Source organism: Dendropsophus ebraccatus, chromosome 6 (genome assembly GCF_027789765.1).
Source record: "Dendropsophus ebraccatus isolate aDenEbr1 chromosome 6, aDenEbr1.pat, whole genome shotgun sequence".
Taxonomy (NCBI): domain Eukaryota; kingdom Metazoa; phylum Chordata; class Amphibia; order Anura; family Hylidae; genus Dendropsophus; species Dendropsophus ebraccatus.
Window position 1 is genome coordinate 21,735,059 of NC_091459.1, and position 20,412 is coordinate 21,755,470.

The 20,412-nt window shown below is 45.9% G+C and overlaps 2 protein-coding genes across 2 annotated transcripts; one reads left to right on the forward strand and one right to left on the reverse strand.

Moving 5' to 3' along the window:
- The first annotated feature begins 599 nt into the window (after positions 1-599).
- On the forward strand, positions 600-2,489 carry LOC138795181 (zinc finger BED domain-containing protein 5-like). Its single transcript, XM_069974175.1, has one exon. The coding sequence runs from the start codon at positions 600-602 to the stop codon at positions 2,487-2,489; it is 1,890 nt and encodes a 629-aa protein (XP_069830276.1).
- A 1,187-nt stretch (positions 2,490-3,676) lies between these two features.
- On the reverse strand, positions 3,677-10,519 carry COX7A2 (cytochrome c oxidase subunit 7A2). The gene is made up of 4 exons (XM_069973494.1): positions 10,412-10,519; positions 5,799-5,888; positions 4,910-4,994; positions 3,677-3,886 (listed from the first exon to the last, which is right to left on the reverse strand). Exons 1-4 carry the CDS (start codon positions 10,427-10,429, stop codon positions 3,834-3,836), a joined length of 246 nt encoding a protein of 81 aa, XP_069829595.1. The 5' UTR covers positions 10,430-10,519; the 3' UTR covers positions 3,677-3,833.
- Positions 10,520-20,412: the final 9,893 nt, after the last annotated feature.

Below are 20,412 nucleotides of genomic sequence, written 5' to 3' on the forward strand. Positions count from 1 at the left end.
TTTGTCACTACTGGTATGATGGGAATAATATTTGCATGAGAAGCTAAATAAAATATTGGGGTCTCTGTGGTACCTGCTGTTTTACTGTCGCCACATGATTTGCTCCAAGGGGGCCCACTGAGGCTCTGTTGCCCTAGGGCCCATAAAAACCTGGAGCCGGCCCTGGCTACAGCCATTGGAGCTAATGCAGCAGAGGAGGAGGGATGTTGTACCTTCTTGCCTCCTGCACCAATCAGACAGGAAGGCAATGGCTGGGAGAGCTACACAGGCATAACGGGAAGGCGCCATTTTATACTGGGATTGATGAGTATGAAGTGTCAGTGAAGCAAGCCGGGGATGAGATTGGTTGTGTGAGAGAAACTAAAGTTAAAAATAATAATCAATTATTTTTTTTAGGCCATATCTATCAGCAGAGCAGCAGAATAGCACAGTGTTGTCAGAATAAACTGCAGCATAGCACAGTGTGGTCAGAGGAAATTGCAGCATAGCACAGTGTTGTCAGATGGACAATTTTGCTCAGTCACCCCTATTTGTGGCTTGGTAGGCTACAGGTCCATAATTGGCTAGCAAAGTCAAGCCCCTGCAACGTGTAATAAGCCATGGCTAGTGCTTTAAAAAAAAGAAAAGTAGATACAGAAAATCGAGATTTTAAATCTGAATGGACAGATAAATACTGTTTTATTCTCACGAATGCAGCTCAGCCAAAGCCACTGTGTTTAATATGCAATGAAACAGTGGCCCTGATAAAGAGTAGTAATGTAAAAAGACATTATGAAACAAAACATAGAAGTTTTGAACAGAATTACCCTCTAAATTCGGAGATACGGGCAAAAAAAATTAGTTCCTTGACTGCTTCATATGAAGCATCTACAAAGCGGCTTGTCAGCTCTCTATCCCAACAGGAAAAAACGACAGAAGCGTCACTAAGGGTTGCTTGGATTTTAGGTAAACACAAGAAACCATTTTCGGATGCAGAGGTAGTTAAGGAATGTATGGTCGAAGTTGTAGGCACCATGTTTGAAGGCAAACAGAGAGAAGAATTTCAGGGGAAAATAAAACAAATTCCCTTATCTGATTCTACGGCAGCACGCCGAACTGAAATAATTTCCGAAGATCTGCTCTCGCAGCTTCAGCTTAAAGTTAAAATGGCAGATTGTATTTCCTTAGCTGTGGATGAATCCTGTGATGCCACTGATAATGCCCAGCTCATGGTATTTGTAAGGTTTTATGATAAGACACAAAATGTTTTTTGTGAGGATCTGCTTGGCATGACTGCACTTCACACCCATACAAGAGGGGAAGATATCTTTGAAGCAATAACAAAAATCCTGAAAGACAGGGGCATCAACTTGGATTCTGTGATTTCAGTTGCAACCGATGGAGCTCCTGCTATGATAGGAAAAGAGAAAGGGCTGGTGGCCCGCCTCAAAGTACTCAATCCTAGCTTGATCTCCTATCACTGTATTATACACCAGTCTATCTTGTGTGCCAATTTGGGGGAAAAATATGCAAATATTATGGAAAATGTTATGAAGTTGATTAATTTTCTCCGGGCTTCTTCAGCACTTCAGCATCGTCTGCTTAAAGATTTTCTCTCTGAGGTCAATTCTGCATTTAGTGATCTACTTGTCCACAACAATGTCCGATGGCTTAGTAAGGGAAGAGTCTTAGAACGCTTCTGGAGCATTCGGAATGAGCTGGAGACATTTTTAGCTAAACAGAAGACGGAAAAAGCAAGAGAATATTTGACATTTCTCCGTAACAAAGACAGCATGGAAATTGTTGCTTTTCTAGCTGATATTACGGGCCATTTAAATGATTTAAATGTAAAACTGCAGGGCAAAAATCAAACTATATTCGACCTGATGGAAGCAGTGAGGGCTTTTCAGAGGAAATTACAGCTTTTCTATTGTGATATGCAAGAGACCTTGCTTCATTTTCCAAAGCTTAAGGAACATATCCAAGAAGCAAACACCAAAGAAAGTCTTTTCTGTAACCATGGGGGCTTCATGCAGAATCTTATTGACAATTTTCAAAGTAGATTCCAAGATTTCACAATTGGACAGGAAATATTGCTGTGCATTAAAAACCCTTATCTGGTTAAAAATGTTGGCCAGTTTGCTGCTGAGGCCCATGATTCTTTTACATGGGCAAGTTCAGCTACTCTACAGATTGAAATAATTGATCTGCAAGAAGATGCAGCTCTGAAAGCTCAGTTTAATGACTGTGACTCAATTACATTCTGGACAAAACTTGTTATCCCAGCTAAATACCCCCTGCTACAAAAAATTGCAGTCAGTGTTCTTACTATGTTTGGTTCTACATATACATGCGAATCTGCATTCTCCACAATGAATCTGGTGAAGAACAAGTACCGCACTCGGATCACAGATGAGCATTTGCATCAATCTGTTCGAATGGCAGTCACCCCCTTTGTACCTAATTTCAAAGGGCTGGTGAGAGAGAAAAAATGCCAGTTCTCCCACTAAGAAGCATCAACTCTGTTTGTAAATAGTTCTACAACGTTTGTGAAAAGTTATTAAAACACGTTTCCTACTGATGTTCAGCTCGGACCTTCACCTAACAATAGACTCCGGTAAGTGGACCTTCACTAAAAGTTGTTGAGTACCCCTGAACTAGGGTGTGACTACAGCACTAAAGACTTTAAAGTGACACTGTCACCCCCTTTTTGCATTACGACTTCTCTACACAGGTGTAATGGGTAAATTTAACAGTTTTCACGGTTTCATGCTGCTTGTTCAAGTAAAAAGTGATTTTATTAACTGCAGATTGTGTTCAGTGGGCAGGGGTTCACAGCAGTAGCGCCACTTAGCCCTGCCCATAGCGCCACAGTTGGCCCTGCCCCTCCATGATATTATGACACATAGGCCCTGCCCCCTTGCTGACCATTGGAACAGGCTGGCCTAAAAATCTAGGCCCCACACTCTTTAGGTCGGCCCATACCAATGGTCGCCGAGGGGGTGGGGCTGGTGTGCTGATGACGTCACTGAGGGGCAGGGCCATTGGTGGCACTGTGGGTGGGACTAAGTGGCACTTCTGCTATGAAGCCCCGCCCACTTAGCACAATCTGCAGTTGATAAAAGATCACTTTTCACTTGAACAAGCACCATGACGTATGATATAAAATAAGATAGGAAAACGGCTAAATTTACCCATTACACCTGTGTAGAGATGTTAGAATGCAAAAAGGGGGTGACTGTCACTTTAAGTCCAAAAGCCAAGTCATTGTTAGCCAGAGCCTCAAGACAGTAGTGTCTAGTAATTAAGAGAATACTAAAAGAGCAGACTAGATGGACCAAGTGGGGGACACCAGAGAACACCAAGGTAGCGCTGACACGTTAGGATAACATGTCTATTGTTTTATATGGACCAGCCGCAATATATTAAAAATGGCCGACTGCCGGACAACCCCTTTACTCTGGAGACTCAAGCTTGCTACACTTCAGCAGGAAGAAAAATATATGATGCCAAACAGATATCACCCAGTTAAAAAGGTCAAAAAGAGACTCTTTGCTTCCACAGGATGAAATGAGGCCTATGCCAACATTTGGTGTATTGCAAAGCAAACGTTCCCCGCATACTCTGACCGTGCTCCCCTGTGGTTCAGTGAGCCACTACACATTTTGCTATCAGAAAATATATCAAATACACTTGAAACGGTCATGTAAAACTGCTTTATTACCAGCAGCTTGTACAGTACATTTTAATAAATATTGTTCCCATCAATTAATCTTTATGACAAGGACAGAGCAATCCCTGAAGCATCACATAGAACTGGACAGAACTGGAAAGGACAGAAGCTGGAATCAATTCTACTTTTTGGGAAAGGAAGACTTGACGATCTCAAACAAGGCATAACCGCTTCCTAGAGTGAAGAGGGAAAAAAAAAGTTAAATACTGTATTTCACAAAAAAAAGGGGGGGAAAAAAAAAAGTAATCAAAGCCCCTCCAGAGCGCCGCTCCTGGGCGGTCAGCCTTTTTTTTTTTTTAATACACTGCTGCTGGTGCATATGAAACAATAAACATGTTATCCTCACCTCTCCATGCTCCTTTGGTGCCCCCACTGACTGCAGAGCCTCCACTTCCAAGACTAACTCGTCTGAGGAGTGACAGCCCGCCCAGCCAGACAGGACCATGGCCAGTGATTGGCTGTCACTCCTCAAGAGTTTTTCTCGGAAGTGGAGGCTCTGCAGTCAGCGTGGTACATCAGCGACACCAGAGGAGGACACCAAGGGAACATGGACAGGTAAGAATAACATTTATTGTTTTATATGTACCAGCTGCGATGTATTAAAAAAGTCTGACTGCTGGACAACCCCCTTAAAGTGACTCTGTACCCATAATCTGACCCCCCCCCCCCCCCAAACCACTTGTACCATAGGATAGCTGCTTTTAATCCAAGATCTGTCCTGGGGTCCGTTCGACAGGTGATGCAGTTATTGTCCTAAAAAACAACTTTTAAACTTGCAGCCCTGCGTCTAGAGTGTCTGTGCCCTAACTTTGCACCACCCCTCTGCCCCTCCTCCCCACCCTCTTCAACATTAGGAATGCCACTCTCAGGATTTTTCCTATTCCTCTGCAGTGAACACTGCACAGGTGCCTTAACGAACCAGCCCATGTGCCGTGTTTACGTAGCTGATGAATTGGAGAAAATCTGGCTGGGGCATTCCTAATAATGAAGAGGGCAGGAAGGAGGAACAGAGAGGGTGTGCCAGCCCAATGCACAGACACTCTAGGCCCCGGCCATTTGGCACAGGGCTGCAAGTTTAAAAGTTGTTTTTTAGGACAATAACTGCAAATTGGGGGGGGGGACAAACTGTGGGTACAGAGTCGCTTCAAGGTTTCAAAAAATATAAAGTTTGGGAGGATACAAAAAAGGATCACTTACCAAACACTGTAAGTCCCATAGTCAACCTGTACAACAGCAAGTCTCCAGTCCCTGCCTTTAGATGAACAGGAACGCCATTATCCTCCTGTAAGAGAAAGCAGTGAGCGTGTACTCCTTTGCTGTCACTCACATATAGAAGCTATTATAAGTAACAATGACTATGCAGTGTAAATATACTAAACAAAAACCACCATTAAATCTTTGTAGAAAGTCTAGAACTACAATAGTTACAGAAGCCCATTTTGGGAAACTCCTTTTCTTTTAGCAGACACCCATTAACTATTATGGGGGCGGCGCTACGACTGGAACGGCTAAAAGAACCGTCACTTCTGGGAATACCATTCAGCAAGGAACGTGAGTGATATTAAACTAGGAAGCTTTTATGACTACTCGGCATATTCACCCTTTAATAATCATGAAGGAGGGGTTCACATACTTTTAGTTCAGGTGTTCACTCATTGTAAACAAATGGATAAAATCAAGCACAAGGCTTTGCAATCTCAGACAAAATATAGCAGAGAAGTCAGTTCGTTCAAGGGAATGTATCATCTAGATGGGTTCTTTTTACTGTTTAGAGTTAGATACTTAAACTTGCCGGCTTCAGAAACGGAGATCACTCCTCCGGGATAACGTCCCGGGGGAGCGATCTCCGCCACCTGACACCAGGGAACAGCTGAATCCGGTAATCGAATGCAGCTGTCATGTTTGACAGCTGCATCTAAATTACTGTATTAGCGGGCACGGCGATCGGACCGTGCCCGCTAATACCTGCGCTCCCGGGCTACAAGCAGCCCCGCTCTGAACACCCTTACCAGCAATAGGACGTAAATATATGCCCTTTGTCGTTAAGGGGTTAATCCGAGCAAATTCTCGGCAACTCTGCACTTACCTGAAATAGCTTCTGCTTTTCTGGAACCTTGTTTCGGAGTGACCTCCGGCTGGAGCTGCTGATGGTCCGCTGAGAGATCTGACGGAGGGCCTGAAACACAAAAGTTTGTAAGTCAAACTGTGGAATAGAATAGATGTTTTGCTTCTAGTAAAGTCAAAGTGTGAAAGCAACTTATAACCTCAGTTTCCAAACTCGCAGCCATTTTGGAAAACTGTGGCGAGACGGCACTGTGTTGCTGAAACACTGTATAGCAGATATGGTAAGAGTTAATGTACCCTTAAAGTGTCACTGCCATTTAAAAAATGTTGGGATGGGGGGGGGGGTTACTCTATACAGTAAAGGATAGAGTATAATGTCCAGTACAGTATATAGTATAGTTATTTCCTATGGGAAAACACTGCTTGGTTCTCAAACTGCCTTCTGGAAACAAAGTGTCACTGTCTTTAATTTTTTTTATTTTTTTTTTTGCAGAAATCAATAGTACAGGCGATTTTAAGAAACTTTGTAATTGGGATTATTAGCCAAAAAATGCATTTTTATCATGAAAAAAACAATTTAAAGCTTTCCCCCCTGTAGTCATGGTTCTCTATGGAAAAGGTGGGGGGGGGGAGGAGATGAGGCACCAAAACAGGACAAAAAAAGAGTTAATTTACAGCTACATCACTGGGCTATCTCCTCTGACAGTCAGCACTAACCTCTCTGACCTCTGAATACTGACTTTCACACAGCTCCCGCTGTGTAATCATTTCTTCTCTGCTGGCAACTAATCTCCCTCCTCCCTTCTCCATAGGTTACACAGGGCTCGACTGATGTAAAAGTCAAGATTTCCTGATAATAAGCAGTGGATGGGGGGGGGGGGCCTGGGGAAAGTCTTTTTGAATGCAGATAATGGCATATTTGCCTAATAAACCCACATTACAAAGTTTCTTAAAATCGCCTGGACTATTGATTTCTGCACACACACACAAAAAAAAAACCACGACACTTTAAAAGGGTTTACACATTACATTCTAGGATGCGAAAACGTTTCCCTCATTTATTTGAATAAGCGACATGTAACTGTAAATTTACAAATAACCTTGAAGGAAAATCTTTATTACCCTAAAATAAATAGACCTATATATCTCCACAGAGTACAAAACAAACTGTAGTTATGGTCTGTAACCTTCCTGACTTACTAAGGTAAAGGTTACAAGGGAGCGTGACTTATGACCACGTTACATGGTTTATCTGCAACTAGGGAGACACACAGGTCTGTACAGGAGCCGCAGGGATTTTTCAGGTTTTATTTGAGAGATAGACTTCATGGGTAAAGTCCTTATGACAGGGCCTGATGCAGCGCCACAAACAAGTGCCAATCAGCAACACTGTCATTTGTTAGGCCGTGTTCACACATCTGCATTATTTCTGTGAAGATGCAGCGACATACAGCAATGAAACTGCAATGCGTGTGAACACAACCTTATTCAGAACCCTTACAGCACTAAATGGTGCTTCCTGTTAACCTGATTAGTCGGAGAATGTGAGAATGTGCGGCCGACTAGTGATTGATGGACCTTTCACACGAGATGATTATGGACAGTAAGGGTCCATTTACACAGAAAGATTATTTACCAAAGATTTGAAGCCAAAGCCAGGAATGGATTTGAAAATAGGAGAAATCTCAGGCTTTCCTTTATGGCCTGAACTCTGTTTATAGTCTGTTACTGGCTTTGGCTTCAAATCTTAGGCAGATTATCTGTCAGATCTTTCTGTGTAAATGGACTCTAAACGTTTCTGCCTCCCGACAATCAGCCCCTGTAATAGGACCCTAAGGCCATACAAGACTATAATGAGGTAGATTTAAAAAAAAAAAAAAAAAGCAAATTCACCGCATTTCTACAAGTAAATCTGTACCACAAAGTGTGTGGCTATCAAGCAGAATCTTAAAGGAGAAGTTTGGCTGGGGGGGAGAATCATTACCCACAGTGGGTGGGGGGTACATAAGGAAGACAATGAGGGAGATTTTTCAAACATGGTGTAAAGTGAAACTGGCCCAGTTGCCCCTAGCAACCAATCAGATTCCACCTTTCATTTTCCAAAGAGTCTGTGAGGAATGAAAAGTGGAATCTGATTGGTTGCTAGGGGCAACTGGGCCAGTTTCACTTTACACCATGTTTTATAAATCTCGCCCAGTATATTTGCTGACCCCCTTGCTCGGGCTGCATCACTGGGCTCCCTGCTGAATGCCATTTTCCCCCAGCTTAGGGGTAGGTCACAACTTAGCTGACACATCACTAACAGGTGGGATTTAGCCCACTCAACCAGTGACTGCAGCAGTGTCCCACCCCGTCACTGACTGGCTGAGCAGGGCATCCGGGTTGTGATGTACCGCGTTTCCCCAAAATAAAAGACAGTGCCTGGGGGGTGCCTTACTTTAGGCTAGCTGGGTTGTCTTATCTTAGGAGTATGTCTTATTTTTGGGGAAACACTGTAGTTGCAGGGGAGCTAGGAAGAGCTAGGGGAGCTACCTTCTTTATTATGTATCATTATTATATCCCCCCACCTCCGCCAGACTTCTCCTTTAATGTTTCAACCAAAAAAATAAATAAAATAAAACCTACATCATCAGTGTCTGTGAAACCAGCAGCCGCAGAGTATGAGGTTTCTACAGTAAAACACACACCTGCAGACTCCCCTATGATGGACACTGGGCAAACGCACTATGACACCTCAGCAAGCCAGGCAGGGTTCTTCTATCACCAAATCCCCCGTGATCCCCCCCCCCCCCCCCCGAGGAGGGTCAGAGGTCACTACTGAAGGGGGAGTGACAATCATGGAACCTCTTTTCCTATAGCTTTGGGTTGGGACGCTCTCTCTTTTTCTGTCATGGATTTACAGCGCAGGCTTCTACACAACCTTGTGGACGGCAGCTCCCTCCATAGTCACACATCAGTATCTACATAAAGGGCGGCTCCCCTTGTACAAACATAGAGGGGGGTGATCTCCTCCAAGCACTGCCTGCAGAGGGACCAGAGCCCCCCACCTGTGTAACACACAGACTCACTGACACCACCAGAGACCCCCAGGACCTCACTGTCCATCCTGGAGGCAGGTGGGGGAGAGTGCAGGGAGCCGAGGACTAAGAGCCAAACACATGGGATCACTGCAATATAAGCCAGAACAAATAGGATAGGGTAAGGAGACAGAGGATAGGAGATGGGGTAAGGAGACAGAGGATAGGATAAGGAGACAGAGGATAGGATAAGGAGACAGAGGATAGGATAAGGAGACAGAGGATAGGATAAGGAGACAGAGGATAGGAGATGGGGTAAGGAGACAGAGGATAGGATAAGGAGACAGGTAGAGGATGGGATAAGGCAGTGATGGCTAACCTTGACACTTCAGCTATTAATAAACTACAACTCCCATCATGCCAGGCAGCCAAAGCCATATATTTGGTTGTTCAGGCACAATGGGAATTGTAGTCTTAACAGCTGGAGAGCCAAGGTTAGCCATCACTGGGATAAGGAGACAGAGGTAGGAGACGTGGGATAAGGAGACAGAGGTAGGAGACGTGGGATAAGGAGACAGAGGTAGGAGACGTGGGATAAGGAGACAGAGGTAGGAGACGTGGGATAAGGAGACAGAGGTAGGAGACGTGGGATAAGGAGACAGAGGTAGGAGACGTGGGATAAGGAGACAGAGGTAGGAGACGTGGGATAAGGAGACAGAGGTAGGAGACGTGGGATAAGGAGACAGAGGTAGGAGACGTGGGATAAGGAGACAGAGGTAGGAGACGTGGGATAAGGAGACAGAGGTAGGAGACGTGGGATGAGGAGACAGAGGTAGGAGACGTGGGATGAGGAGACAGAGGTAGGAGACGTGGGATGAGGAGACAGAGGTAGGAGACGTGGGATGAGGAGACAGAGGTAGGGGACGTGGGATGAGGAGACAGAGGTAGGGGACGTGGGATGAGGAGACAGAGGTAGGAGACGTGGGATGAGGAGACAGAGGTAGGAGACGTGGGATAAGGAGACAGAGGTAGGAGACGTGGGATAAGGAGACAGAGGTAGGAGACGTGGGATAAGGAGACAGAGGTAGGAGACGTGGGATAAGGAGACAGAGGTAGGAGACGTGGGATAAGGAGACAGAGGTAGGAGACGTGGGATAAGGAGACAGAGGTAGGAGACGTGGGATAAGGAGACAGAGGTAGGAGACGTGGGATAAGGAGACAGAGGTAGGAGACGTGGGATAAGGAGACAGAGGTAGGAGACGTGGGATAAGGAGACAGAGGTAGGAGACGTGGGATGAGGAGACAGAGGTAGGGGACGTGGGATGAGGAGACAGAGGTAAGAGATGGGGTAAGGAGACAGAGGTAGGAGACGTGGGGTAAGGAGACAGGTAGAGGATGTGATACGGTGACACTAATTAAACAGGAAGTGCTGAGGAGCCGCACGTACACAGCCGGGGCCATGGCCGCTATACACAGGGACACATGACTGCAGTCAGCCGGAGCAGCAGAGGACACAGCGCTGCAGCAACCTGGCGGTGACCGGTGCTGCACTCACTACACGCAGCAGCAGCTATGGAGGCCGCGATGTAGGTATACGTGTAGGGAGCGGAGACACTACCTGGATGTGACGGAACATGGTGCCGCTTCTTCTCTCACTTGTCCCCGTAATGACACAAGGACACCGGATAGCCGGAAAAGGAAGTGGAATCGCATCGGAAGTCTCGCGACACTATGTCACGTGCTCGCAGCCGTGTGGGCGGGGCTATGAGTGCAGTGGTGGGTGCGGGTGTGTAATGGCTACAAGGCTGAGGGAGAATCAGGAGCAGGACGTGGGCACGGGGAAGGAGCACCTCCATATAGTGTGAACGTGACCCTATAGATACTGGGAGCGGTCACATCCACCTCACTGTTTACTGATAGGAGAGCAACAGGGAGGCGGGAAGGGAAGACTGCAGGGAATAGTCTGTGAGAGACCGGGCTGATCCGACGTGGCGGCTTCTCTGACCATTATCCGCCTGCCGGAGCCGCTGTGTGACAGCATCATCATATCATAGCTCTATACTGTACTGTGCCTCATCATGTATCACCCATACTGTACTGTGCACCTATATACTGTACTGTGCCTACTCATACATCACCCATACTGTACTGTGCACCTATATACTGTACTGTACGGCCACATACATCACCCATACTGTGCAGCTCTATACTGTACTGTGCCTCCTCATACATCACCCATACTGTGCAGCTCTATACTGTTCTGTGCCTCCTCATACATCACCCATACTGTGCAGCTCTATACTGTACTGTGCCTCCTCATACATCACCCATACTGTACTGTGCCTCCTCATACATCACCCATACTGTGCAGCACTGCAGCTCTATACTGCCACATACATCACCCATACTGTACTGTGCCTCCTCATGCATCACACATAGCAGTGTACAGCAGTATACTGTACTGTGCCTCCTCATACATCACCCATACTGTACTGTGCCTCCTCATACATCACCCATACTGTGCAGCTCTATACTGTTCTGACGAGGCTGAAGTTGGTTTCTTATTCGGCAGTTTCTTATTCAGAGGATTTTTCTTTTTCCTGTTTTAGCTATTATTCTTACAGAAAATGAATAATATTCATACCCTACCGTAAGTGAGGGGCCCTGAGGGGACTGGTGATAAAAATGGCAAAAAAGACCCCACAGTTGGCATAAAAATGGGCATGAAAGTAAAACCACAAAATTATTATTTAAAAATAAAATTGACTTTGGGCCACTGATCTCACACTGATAATACACAGAGAGGGATGCCCTGCATCATACCCAACAGAGTCCAGCCTGGCCCCAGGGCCGCCGATAGGGCAGTACAAGTGGTACTGCCGTATGGGGCCCGGACCCTAAGAGACACGGGGGGGGGCCCGGCGGGCCCGCCGGCCGCCGCCCCCCGACCGCTACGCTAGGGGGGCCCGCACGGCCCCCCTTGCCAACTGTTTTTGAGCATCCCGAAAAGCTGCGGCCACGCAGCTTCTCGGGATGCACTGATCGCTTTAATGTTCCGCCCGCACAGCGGGCGGAACATCAAAGCGATCAGAATACAGGAGAAGGACCTGTCAGCGTCCTCCTCCTGTATTCTCTCCCATAGGCTGCCGGCACTTCATACCAGCAGCCTATGGGAGGCCGGGCCGTGGTCATGTGCCCCTCCGGCAGGCGTGATGATGTGACGTCATCACGTCTGCCGGAAGTCCCGTCCCTGCGGCTCGCAAGATGGAGCCCGAAGAAGAGGAGGAAGAGCTGCTGCCTACACAGCGCGGATTAGGTGAGTAGGATGTTTGTTTTTTTTAGGGGCACCTCTGGGGGCATTATTAGTGTATGGGGGCACCTCTGGGGGCGTTATTAGTGTATGGGGGCACCTCTGGGGGCATTATTAGTGTATGGGGGCACCTCTGGGGGCAGTATTAGTATATGGGGGCACCTCTGGGGGCATTATTGGTCTACGGGGGCACCTCTGGGGGCATTATTAGTATATGGGGGCACCTCTGGGGGCATTATTGGTCTACGGGGGCACCTCTGGGGGCATTATTAGTGTATGGGGGCACCTCTGGGGGCATTATTGGTGTATGGGGGCACCTCTGGGGGCATTATTGGTGTATGGGGGCACCTCTGGGGGCATTATTAGTATATGGGGGCACCTCTGGGGGCATTATTAGTATATGGGGGGCACCTCTGGGGGCATTATTAGTTCATGGGGGCACCTCTGGGGGCATTATTAGTTCATGGGGGCACCTTTGGGGGCATTATTAGTATATGGGGGCACCTTTGGGGGCATTATTAGTGTATGGGGGCACCTCTGGGGGCATTATTAGTAGATGGGGGCACCTCTGGGGGCATTATTAGTATATGGGGGCACCTCTGGGGGCATTATTAGTATATGGGGGCACCTCTGGGGGCATTATTAGTATATGGGGCCACCTCTGGGGGCATTATTAGTATATGGGGGCACCTCTGGGGGCATTATTAGCTCATGGGGGAACCTCTGGGGGCATTATTAGTATATGGGGGCACCTCTGGGGGCATTATTAACTCATGGGGGCATCTCTGGGGGCATTATTAGTGCATGGGGGTACCTCTGGGGGCATTATTAGTTCATGGGGGCCACCTCTAGGGGCATTATTAGCTCATGGGGGCACAGCTGGGAATCCTACATACAGGGGGCACAGCAGGGGATCCTACATACAGGGGACATCCCACACAGCGCAGTTACTATGGGAGCCTACAGGGGGGAGAAAGGAAAGGAAGTTGCTAGAAATGTGCGGAGCCTAAATTGTTTGTCTCGCAGGTTCTAAGGGGATGAAACGTATCTGGAAGGAATCATCATGGAGGTCTGGGCCGGATGGAGAGGAAAAGGGAAAGTGACGCCTCAGATCAAAGAAGACGTCACCTGTGAGTCCCTGTATGACACTTTTCTTATTTTGTAGAACATCATTTAGTAGGGGCGCCCCGAGGTGACAGCTACTACATTATCTGTACTCAGAGATATCACTGTGTTATCTGTTGTGTTACATAGGACTGCAGGTGACTACTACATTATCTGTACTCAGAGATATCACTGTGTTATCTGTAGTGTTACATAGGACTGCAGGTGACAGCTACTACATTATCTGTACTCAAGAGATATCACTGTGTTATCTGTGGTGTTACATAGGACTGCAGGTGACTACTACATGATCTGTACTCAGAGATATCACTGTGTTATCTGTGGTGTTACATAGGACTGCAGGTGACATCTACATTATCTGTACTCAGAGGGATATCACTGTGTTATCTGTGCTGTTACATAGGACTGCAGGTGACATCTACTACATGATCTATACTCAGAGGTATCACTGTGTTATCTGTGCTGTTACATAGGACTGCAGGTGAAATCTACTACATTATCTGTACTCAGAGATACCACTGTGTTATGTGGTGTTACATAGGACTGCAGGTGATATCAGGTGATTTCTCCAGGTTGCAGAAGTTCAAACTTCATCGTGCCCTGGTGTGCTGGTGTCTGTATGTGTGTATACATGTGTGCTGGTGTCTGTGTGTGAGATCAATTCTAGAGAACTGGCTCATATACCCCATTTTCCCCAGTGGCTTAAAATGTAACCTCTGTTATACAGTTATAAAATTGTAGAAGCTAAATGTGAACAAGGTGCAATTCAAATAGACACTTACTTGTATAGCTGCCTCTTGTGCTCTGTATGCAGTGCATTATATTCACCCTTGCAACGTACAATTTATAGCGTGTCTACAAGCCCAGCGGGGCTCATTATGATGGAGACTAAAACTTATACAAAGTGGGGTAGGGGTTCCCCTGTATTCAGAATGCTGCTGAGTGCTCGGCAATGCCCCATCTGGGATTATTGAATTTCGAGGGTCTATGCAGAGCAGGATAAAGGCACCTCTGCTGCACAAACAGGATCTCCTAGAAAGCGTTCTCACCGCCATGTATTCGCTATCACTGGCTTGGGTGAGCTAAACTAGTCTGCCTGGGGGGGGGGGTGATTTGTATATGCTCACTAACATGGAACAGCCTCATTATATTAGCCTTATCAACATATTCTATGTTAGTGAGCATACCGGGGGGGGGGGGGGGGGGATATTGGTGAACATATACAAATCAAACAGCCCCCCCCAGACCCTCGAAATTCAATAACCCCAAACGGGGCATTGCCTGGTACTCAACAGCATTCTGAATACAGGGGAACCCCTACCCCACTCTTGTATAAGTTTTAGTCTCCATCATAATGAGCCCCGCTGGGCTTGTAGACACGCTATAAATTGTACGTTGCAGGGGTGAATATAATGCACTGCATACAGAGCACAAGAGACAGCTATACAAGTAAGTGTCTATTTGAATTGCACCTTGTTCACATTTAATTTCTACAATTTTATAACTGTATAACAGAGGTTACATTTTAAGCCACTGGGGAAAATGGGGAATATGAGCCAGTTCTCTAGAATTGATCTGAACCAAATTATACCTCCCAGCAAGGCGTGGGTCGAACACATTTTTTTTTTTAATTAATGTGGGGGGCCCCGACACTTTGGTTGTATGGGGCCCCGAAATTCCTGATGGCGGCCCTGCCTGGCCCAAAGTGGTTCTGGGTATAAAAACTGGCGTCAAAGTGGGCACATAGGCATTTTTCATGATTTGAATAAGTAACAGCTGTTTTCAAAGGGTTAAATGAGTTTGGGCCACTGATCTCACACTGATAATACACAGAGAGGGATGCCCCGCATCACATCCAAGAGAGTCCAGCCTGGCCCAAAGTAGTTCTGGGTATTTTGTGAATAAATGTTTAGCGCCGCACTACCCCTTTAAGCAAACAGGGCTAAAGTACTCAGGAGGCATTTGTCAGCATAACAGGATCCCAGAATTAGCTGTCCCATCTCGTCTTATTAAACATTTCTCGGCTAACCCTGAATACATTTCTATAATAACAATACCTGCAGCAATGTTTTCTGCTGACAGGTCTGCTTTAGGCTATGTTAGGCCTCATTCACACATCCATAGTTCAGCCAGTGAATACGGACCTGTAATGGTGGACCGCACTATGAATGTGCAGTAACAGTGCTACGCAGTTTACGGAGCACTATGTAGAAGACAATGATTCGTGCCGCAAATGCAAGTCCGCACTATAATCTATCCTTTATTTTTTTGTACCGCGGGACGTGGACCTGAACACTTGTACAGATGTGTGAACAGGGCCATTGAAATATATTTGTCCTATGTCTTGCCTGCAATGTCAGGGTCCCCTTGTAGCCATATAGGACCCCTTTGTAGCCAGTAAGACCGCCCTTGTAGCCAGCAGAACCTGATTACGGGAGCATTGATGTCCCTGTACCCAGTGGGATTAGCAGATGCATGCTGCAATACTAATGATCGCACTGCGCACGTGTAGGAAGGCCATTCTGGGTACGAGAGATGGCTTTGCCCCCAAGTGCTGACGTCACTATACCCAAGAAGATGAAAGGAAGTAGGACATCACTGTAAGAAAGGTTGCATCATGTGACTGGACCAGCAATCTCCGAGTAAAGCCAACAAGGAATATATAAGTTCTTTAGTTAAGGGTTAATTTTCGTTCTTTTTTTTTTTCAATTTTTCCAGGATAACCCTTTAGGCTATGTTTAAACAAAGTAAAAATAAGGGCAAATAATGACCATTATTAAAGGGGAACTGTCAGCCAGTTAGATTAATCTAAACTGCTGATAGCTCCTTATTGCACCAAAAACACCATGGATAAAGGTGTGTTTTACCTTAATCCTCATTACCGTTTCAGTAAAGTTTGGCATTTGCTCCAAAGTCTGGTAAGGACCCACAGGGCATCCCTCTCTGTGTATTATCAGTGTGAGATCAGTGGCCCAAACTCATTTAACCCTTTGAAAATAGCTGTTACTTATTCAAATCAGGAAAAAATTCAAATCTGCCAACTTTGATGCCAGTTTTTATACCCAGAACCACTTTGGGCCAGGCTGGACTCTGTTGGATGTGATGCGGGGCATGCCTATCTGTGTATTATCAATGTGAGATCAGTGGCCCAAACTCATTTAACCCTTTGAAAATAGCTGTTACTTATTCAAATCATGAAAAATGGCTATGTGCCCACTTTGATGCCAGTTTTTATACCCAGAACCACTTTGGGCCAGGCTGGACTCTCTTGGGTATGATGCAGGGCATCCCTCTCTGTGTATTATCAGTGTGAGATCAGTGGCCCAAACTCATTTAACCCTTTGAAAACAGCTGTTACTTATTCAAATTGGGAAAAATGCCAATCTGCCCACTTTGATGCCAGTTTTTATACCCAGAACCACTTTGGGCCAGGCTGGACTCTCTTGGATGTGATGTGGGGCATCCCTCTCTGTGTATTATCAGTGTGAGATCAGTGGCCCAAACTCATTTAACCCTTTGAAAACACCTGTTACTTATTCAAAATAGGACAAAAATGCCCATCTGCCCACTTTGATGCCAGTTTTTATACCCAGAACCACTTTGGGCCAGGCTGGACTCTCTTGGATCTGATGCGGGGCATGCCTATCTGTGTGTACGTAGTGTAAGATCAGTGGCCCAAACTCATTTAACCCTTTGAAAACAGCTGTTACTTATTCAAATCATGAAAAATGCCTATGTGCCCACTTTGATGCCAGTTTTTATACCCAGAACCACTTTGGGCCAGGCTGCACTCTGTTGGATGTGATGCGGGGGATCCCTCTCTGTGTATTATCAGTGTGAGATCAGTGGCCCAAACTCATTTAACCCTTTGAAAATAGCTGTTACTTATTCAAATCAGGAAAAAATTCCAATCTGCCAACTTTGATGCCAGTTTTTATACCCAGAACCACTTTGGGCCAGGCTGGACTCTGTTGGATGTGATGCGGGGCATCCCTCTCTGTGTATTATCAGTGTGAGATCAGTGGCCCAAACTCATTTAACCCTTTGAAAATACCTGTTACTTATTCAAAATAGGACAAAAATGCCCATCTGCCCACTTTGATGCCAGTTTTTATACCCAGAACCACTTTGGGCCAGGCCGGACTCTCTTGGATCTGATGCGGGGCATGCCTATCTGTGTGTACGTAGTGTGAGATCAGTGGCCCAAACTCATTTAACCCTTTGAAAACACCTGTTACTTATTCAAAATAGGACAAAAATGCCCATCTGCCCACTTTGATGCCAGTTTTTATACCCAGAACCACTTTGGGCCAGGCTGGACTCTCTTGGATGTAATGCAGGGCATTCCTATCTGTGTGTACGTAGTGTGAGATCAGTGGCCCAAACTCATTTAACCCTTTGAAAATAGCTGTTACTTATTCAAATCATGAAAAATGGCTATGTGCCCACTTTGATGCCAGTTTTTATACCCAGAACCACTTTGGGCCAGGCTGGACTCTGTTGGATGTGATGCGGGGCATCCCTCTCTGTGTATTATCAGTGTGAGATCAGTGGCCCAAACTCATTTAACCCTTTGAAAATACCTGTTACTTATTCAAATTGGGAAAAATGCCAATCTGCCAACTTTGATGCCAGTTTTTATACCCAGAACCACTTTGGGCCAGGCTGGACTCTCTTGGGTATGATGCGGGGCATCCCTCTCTGTGTATTATCAGTGTGAGATCAGTGGCCCAAAGTCAATTTTATTTTTAAATAATAATTTTGTGGTTTTACTTTCATGCCCATTTTTATGCCAACCGTGGGGTCTTTTTTGCCATTTTTATCACCAGTCCTCTCAGGGCCCCTCACTTACGGTAGGGTATGAATATTATACATTTTCTGTAAGAATAATAGCTAAAACAGGAAAAAGAAAAATCCTCTGAATAAGAAACTGCCGAATAAGAAACCAACTTCAGCCCCGAATAAGAAACTGGCCGAATAAGAAACCAACTTCAGCCTCGTCTGTTCTGTGCCTCCTCATGCATCACACATAGCAGTGTACAGTACTATACTGTACTGTGCCTCCTCATGCATCACACATAGCAGTGTGCACCTCTTTAATATACTGTGTACTGTATTATTGGTTTTAAAGGGGTAATTTTTTTTATCACCCGATAGAAATTAAGATATTGTGTCACCATCACTTTCCCATTAGTAGTGAGAATGACCCCCCCCCCCCCCCCCCCCGAACAGGGATGTTCCCAGCCACTGGGCTATGTAGGGATTTCCACCTGTCCTATTCACTTGAACAGGAGCCAAGCTGCCGCTACACATCACCTCTGCTATACAATGATCAGAGACAAACTCCAGTCACTGTGTGGTGAGGGCTCTGAACAGCTTTTCACTTTGGCCAGAAACCTGTAGAGCACATTAAAGGGATTTCGTCATTCGGGAAAGTAGGGGAAAACTGATAATAATAATAATAATATTTATTTGTATAGCACCAACAGATTAAAACTGCACTGTTAGGTATAGATGTACTAACTCCCCCCCCCCCCCCCCCCCCCATGTATCTGCATTATTTATATAACCTATGATGACTAGAGATGAGCGCAACTCAAGTTTGAATACCGGTGGCTGAAGAAGTTGGGTGCAGCCCTAGGGAGTCTTAAGAAACATGGAAACAGCCTATATGCAGTTTTCTTTCCCTTAGTCCTCAGCAGCAGCACATAAGCGGATGTTTTCATCTCCCTGCAATTATAGTAGGACAGATGATATCAATCAATAATTAAGGCTAATAGACGTGCCTGTATAGCCTGGAAGACATGAATACAGCCAATGACTATATCCATGTTTTCCACATAGCCTTAGGGCTTTATCCAACTTCAGCAGCCCCTACTAATCAAATGCTGAAAGTTTGGGTTCGGATGGACTCGAGCATCGCCCATCACGGTTATGCTATAGAATGGGTAAAAACGCCTCAGTTCAGGTTTCAGTCTACGCCTGTAATGGGCAAAGGAAAAAAGACCGCCAACTACAAACTATGGTTCTAGAGTTCATTCAGATGAATGTCTTGGAAGAAGTTCCTCTGGAAGAAAGACTGGGAATTTATTCCCAAGTTTTCCTTGTCCCAAAGAACACAGGCAAATGGCGGATGATCATAGATCTAAGGTTTTTAAACAGATTCATCTGTCAGGACAAATTCAGGATGTAATCTATTCCGTCGGTCTTCCCGCTCATAAGAAAAGGCGATTATCTTGCGAAATTGGACTTAAAGGGTGCGTATTATTATTAATTTATAAAGCGCCTTAATTCCAGAGCACTATACAATAGATAGGGGTAACAAACAGAAACAATACAAGATCAAAACAGGTTACATGAAGGCAAATGGCAGACCGATACATGGGGGAAGAGGACCCTGGCTTACAATCTATAAGGTACGATGCCATGCAATGGGCAAAATGGCGCATGAGACCCCTTCAACAGGAAATTCTGTTAAAGTGGAACAGAGAACCAGACAGTCTGGACCAGCAAATTATTATCTCCCAAGAGACGAGGCCTTCCCTGGCATGGTGGCTCTCCCTGAGCAACGGGAGATCTTTCGACTCCCTGGAATGGTTGGTAATAACTACAGATACCTCCAGAACAGGTTGGGGGGCTCACATAAGAAGTCTATGGGAGAAAGGGACCTGGTCCCCTACAGAGAGGATTCTATCCTCTAATTTAAGGGAATTGAGGACGGTTCCCTCCGAATCTTCAGCCCTCAGGTCCACGGAAGATCAGTCAAGATCATGTCGGACAATATGACGACAGTCTCTTACATCAGTCGCCAGGGAGGCACTCGATCCGTACCTCTTCTGGAAGCAGGGAGGATCTTTCGGTGGGCAGAACAGAATCTTTACCAGTTGTCGGCAGCCCACATCAGAGGTTGCCACAACACAGACCAGCTGAGTCGAGACATGCCAAACCCAGGAGAATGGTCCTTGGACCACAACATTTTTCTCCAGATCACTCGGAGATGGGCATTGTCCCGGGTGGCCATTAGGTCCACATACGGGTAACCCCAAGTGAGTCAATTCTGCTCCCTGTTCAGGTCAGACAGACCATGGAGGTTGGACGCTCTCTCATTCCATTGGGAATTCGAACTGGGGTACATATTTCCACCCATTCCCATGATACCCAAAGTCTTACAGAAAGTGAGGGTG

What these genes read in the sequence shown, in the direction of transcription:
- LOC138795181 (XM_069974175.1), top strand. Translation starts at nt 600, where the DNA reads ATGGCTAGTGCTTTAAAAAAAAGAAAAGTAGATACAGAAAATCGAGAT.
- COX7A2 (XM_069973494.1), bottom strand. An exon ending in AAAAGCAGAAGCTATTTCAG is followed by an intron (nt 4,995 to 5,798) that starts GTAAGTGCAGAG and finishes TTTCTCTTACAG; the next exon opens with GAGGATAATGGCGTTCCTGT. An exon ending in TATGGGACTTACAGTGTTTG is followed by an intron (nt 3,887 to 4,909) that starts GTAAGTGATCCT and finishes TCTTCACTCTAG; the next exon opens with GAAGCGGTTATGCCTTGTTT.